Raw genomic sequence first — 4,644 nt, 5'->3', positions numbered from 1 at the left:
TCACCCCCCGACACTGAAACACACACTGAAATGTCATTTTTCGATCGGCTTTTCCCAGTGATGTTGATCGGAAAAACCGGTGTTTTGTCTATGGTCAATGAGTTTTCCTTCTTGTTTAAAATACCGGTTTTTATGCAATTATTTAATTTGAATTAAGAATTTTAACCATTATAATTTAAACCATGTTCATTTTAAATTATTTTACTGATAATTTAATCGTTTTCAATGCCCATCTCACAGACAGAATGAGGTAAGCTTAGAGACAAAAGAAACAGTACCCCAGTCAATGATAAGGAATCCTTTAAAACTGGAGGAGGGGATTAGGGGTCCTGTCCTAGGAAAGGGGTTCGATAGCCAAAAAGCTATAGCCTGAAAAATTCAAGTGAAGACCATAACTCGCGGCTCCGTTTCATTAGGCTCCGGTGGATATAATACCAGCATGGCTTTTAGTTGAGAAAACGGGAATAATCGATTTTCAGCCTGCCTGCTTGACATTTACATAGTTAATGATGTGCTAACATGAATATTGTAGCAAATAGCAAGCATTTTTAGAAACATGCAAGTTGCAGTTAATATTTTGAAAATTATTATTAAAATCTCCTTTGTAAAACCGGTAAATGCGGTTTTGTCTATGATTTTTTTTACATTGTTGGTCGCACTAATCTCGCCAATATGGCACTGAAACGTATGACAACCGCTACGCAACTAAACAACTAGGAAATAGAGTAAAAGCGCGGGAAACGTCGGTTTGTTCGGTCGTCCTTTTTTTGCTCTTTTTGAAATTTCATTAATTTTATAGTATATTGTATAGGATCAGTTGTAAAATAGTGTGTATATTAATTATCTGTATATATTTAATATAATCAGTGTAAAAATTCCTGTACATTGGTAAGTTTTTCACTTTTATAAAGTTTCATGGATGAGTCCGACGATCCTGGCGGGACTGGCGTCCCCCAGGTATCTAATTTTGTAACCATCTCACAAGGTTCTGAAACCGAAGGATCTCAAAGAGACACTGATTGTTCAGATGCTGGTCAATCTAGCTCTACTCGGAAACGTTCTATAAACCGCAAATATTGTAAACATTGCAACAAAAAGAGGAAACATAGGTCAAATTCATCGAATGAAATTAACAGTTGTTTATGTGAAACGGAAAGTAACCAGCCTAATATCTTTATTAATCCGCCTGATAAATTTGTAGTTCCAAACTCTCCCATGTCGGAACCCATTCCAATGAACTCCACTGAAAGCCCAAATCCTCGTATACCGACTTTTGTAGGCAGATCTCGCTACGAAGCTTCTGATGCAGCCCCTTACTTAATTCATGTGCTTAAAGATCAAGACCCATCAAATGAGCGTCTNGGAACCCATTGCATTGAACTCCACTGAAAGCCCAGCCCCAAATCCTCGTGTATCGACTTTTGTAGGCAGATCTCGCTACGAAGCTTCTGATGCAGCCCCTTACTTAATTCATGTGCTTAAAGATCAAGACCCATCAAATGAACGTCCATCTAACATTCACCCGATTTCATTCGGCCAATTTTTGAAAAAGAACAAGTTTAAAAATATAGTTAATGGCAGTTTGAAAAAGATTGGTAGAAACCGTATTGTAATTTCATTTTCAAATTTTGAGGATGCAAACAGTTTTGTTTCAAGTGCATTGTTAAAACAATATAAATACAAAGCATTTATTCCAGCAGCTAATGTGACCCGTATGGGAGTGGTTAGAGGAGTGCCAACTGATTGGACTGATGATGAGGTTAAAACTAGTATTTCAGTGCCCATAGGTTGTGGTGATATTTTAAAGGTCAGACGGTTTAAAAGGAAAGTAACAAGTAATGGTAAAACTGAATTTGTCCCTACTGAGACTGTTGTCCTGACCTTTGATGGCCAGGTCTTACCTAAGCGTGTGTTTCTTTGCTATAACTCATTACCAGTGAATTTGTATATATTTCCAACAATTCAATGTTTCAATTGTTGTAGATATGGTCATGTCAAAAGCCAGTGCCGATCTACTCCCAGGTGCTTTAGATGTGGTCAGGGACACTCAGGAGATAGATGTACTGTTGAAGAAAGTGTTTGTTGCCTGTGCTCCGGTCCTCACTGTGCTACAGATAGGAAATGTCCAGAATTTGATAGGCAAAAGGGAATTAAGGAAACTATGGCTAAAAATTGTCTGTCTTATGGTGAAGCCTTGAAGTTACATCCACCCATTACTAAGTCTTATGCAAGTGTCCTAATGTCTTCTCCTCCGCCATCTCCATCAATTGAATATAACTCTAACTTATCTAACAATAGCAACAGGTCATATAATAAAACAGTATACTTAAAACCCAAAGCTCCACCTAAACACGGAAAGGGCTATGATCGAGTAGCCCATAGTGAGTTAGTAAAAGATTATAATGCTCCTCAGCCTGAAAATGGATGTGCCTTAAATAACCATGACCCTAATTCCCTTTTTAACATACCTATTAAAGATTTAATTATTGCATTAATAACATCATTATCTAAGTCTAATTTAGTTTCTTTACCGTCCAACGTTGCCATACCTAATAATAGTATACAAGAAAGTAATTCTCAAAATGGATCAAAGCTCTCTAGTGTTGCAGTGGAATTGCCGCAGCATTAGTAGTAAGAAAAGTGAACTTTTTTATATAATTAACAAGTTTAAACCATTTGCTGTGTCTCTTCAAGAGACATGGCTTCAACCTCATGTATATTTTAGAGTACCTGGCTTCTCTTGTATAAGAGAAGACAGAAGTGATGGCTACGGCGGTGTAGCTATCCTTGTAAATAGATCTATTTCCTTCACCCACATACCCATTCCCCAGCATAATAGTGATTTCTCAATTATAGCAGTTAGTATAAGTAATATTTCATTTGTTTCCCTTTATATTCCTCATCCATCCTCAGCAATATTTGATGAAGTGGAGAATTTATTAGTTAATATTCCTAAACCAGTTTTAATTATGGGAGACCTCAATGCCCAACACCAGTCCTGGGGCAGCTCTAAATCAAACTTCTATGGCTCTAGAACTTTAGATATATTGGATCATTTAAATTTATGTTTATTAAATACCGGCGAGCCGACGCGACGGACTTTACCTAACGAAGGTATTAGTATACCAGATTTATCTATTTGCACACCTAACTTAGCTTCTTCTTTAACCTGGACAACATTAAGCTCGTCATTCGGGAGTGATCACTTTCCTGTTGTAATTACATTTCCTAATGAAGTAGGTAAAACATCCGAAAGGCGCCCACCTCGTATGAAGTATAGGTTAGCTGATGCAAATTGGTATGCATTCCAACAGGAAGTTCAACGCCACATCTCCTCATTACCTAATGTCTCTAGTAATAATCATTCAGAGTGCGCGGAAGCAATATCTCAATTGCTAATTAAAACAGCTGATGAAATGTTTGCCACTAAAAATCATAACCCAAATACAATCCCACCCCCTCCCTGGTGGGACCAAGATTGTTTGACAGCTGTCAAAAATAGGAAAGAGGCAGAGAGGCATTATAGGTCCGAATCTACTGTTGAGAATTTTGATTATCTGATGGAAGTAATGACTGCCACTCGAAAACTGCTTAAGAAAAAAAAGTGGGAGGGCTGGCAGTCCTTCTGTGCATCAATTTCTCCGGATGTTTCCCCATCGCTAATTTGGTCCAATATCCGTAGATACAGATCTATATTTAAAGAACCTCAACCTTATAACATGGATGATAATGTAATAGACCAATTTCTAGATAAGCTAGCTCCTCCTTCTGTACCTTTATGCACCGTATTTACAAACCCATCCCTGAACAATTCTTTCCAAAGTAATTCTGGATCTTTGAATGAGCCCTTTACTCTTTGTGAATTAAAAGGAATTTTGTCCTATGTCAAAGATTCATCCCCAGGAGAGGATGGAATTCCTTACTCTTTTTTCTCGCACCTTAGTGATTCTAGTCTTTCCTATTATTTAACATTAATAAATTCTATAATGCTTAACGGTAATGTCCCAAATACATGGAAATCACAAGAAATAATTCCGATTTTAAAACCTGGTAAATTAAGCTCTGACCCTAATTCATATAGACCGATTGCACTTTCATTAGTAATTTTTAAATTAGCTGAGCACCTTGTTAAGAACCGCTTAGAATGGTTTGTAGAAAGCGCAGGGTTATTAAGTAACAATCAATATGGTTTCAGAAAGGGTAGAGGGACTATGGACAGTATTGGGATATTAACTACTGACATTCGCCTAGCATTTTCTTCTAATGAGTCNGTTAATATTCCAAAACCAATTTTAATTATGGGAGACCTCAATGCCCAGCACCAGTCCTGGGGCAGCTCTAGATCAAACTTCTATGGCTCTAGAACTTTAGATATATTGGATCATTTAAATTTATGTTTATTAAATACCGGTGAGCCGACGCGGCGGACTTTACCTAACGAAGGTATTAGTATACCAGATTTATCTATTTGCACACCCAATTTAGCTTCTTCTTTAACCTGGACAACATTAAGCTCGTCATTCGGAAGTGATCACTTTCCTGTTGTAATTGCATTTCCTAATGAAGTAGGTAAAACATCCGAAAGGCGCCCACCTCGTATGAAGTATAGGTTAGCTGATGCAAATTGGTATGCATTCCAACAGG

General features: G+C 37.5%; 2 protein-coding genes across 4 annotated transcripts in view; both read left to right on the top strand.

The window, feature by feature from the left end:
* The first annotated feature begins 648 nt into the window (after window positions 1-648).
* LOC114354496 (uncharacterized) overlaps window positions 649-4,644 on the top strand; it is a 28,629-nt gene continuing 24,633 nt past the window's right edge. For both annotated transcript variants that reach the window (XM_028306917.1, XM_028306899.1), the window contains exon 1: window positions 649-717. The gene's annotated coding sequence lies outside the window, so the exon portion shown is untranslated. The remainder of the gene's footprint in view (window positions 718-4,644) is intronic.
* LOC114354517 (uncharacterized) lies at window positions 1,283-4,264 on the top strand. Of its 2 annotated transcripts, none has more exons than XM_028306938.1 (2): window positions 1,283-1,360; window positions 1,509-4,264. In XM_028306938.1, exon 2 carries the CDS (start codon window positions 1,715-1,717, stop codon window positions 2,627-2,629), a length of 915 nt encoding a protein of 304 aa, XP_028162739.1. In that variant the 5' UTR covers window positions 1,283-1,360; window positions 1,509-1,714; the 3' UTR covers window positions 2,630-4,264. The 2 variants fall into 2 exon arrangements, with proteins under 2 accessions (XP_028162739.1, XP_028162747.1); XM_028306946.1 differs by having other exon boundaries at window positions 1,292-1,344; window positions 1,493-4,264.

The sequence above is a fragment of the Ostrinia furnacalis genome, unplaced genomic scaffold (assembly GCF_004193835.3).
Source record: "Ostrinia furnacalis isolate ACB-3 unplaced genomic scaffold, ASM419383v2 OfSCF0194, whole genome shotgun sequence".
NCBI classification, from domain to species: domain Eukaryota; kingdom Metazoa; phylum Arthropoda; class Insecta; order Lepidoptera; family Crambidae; genus Ostrinia; species Ostrinia furnacalis.
The sequence above is the reverse complement of the archived record's forward strand: the minus strand, read 5'-3'. Positions and strand labels throughout refer to the sequence as shown.

Bases quoted from the DNA above. Each gene is read 5' to 3' on its own strand.
- LOC114354517 (XM_028306938.1), top strand. From the start codon at position 1,715: ATGGGAGTGGTTAGAGGAGTGCCAACTGATTGGACTGATGATGAGGTT.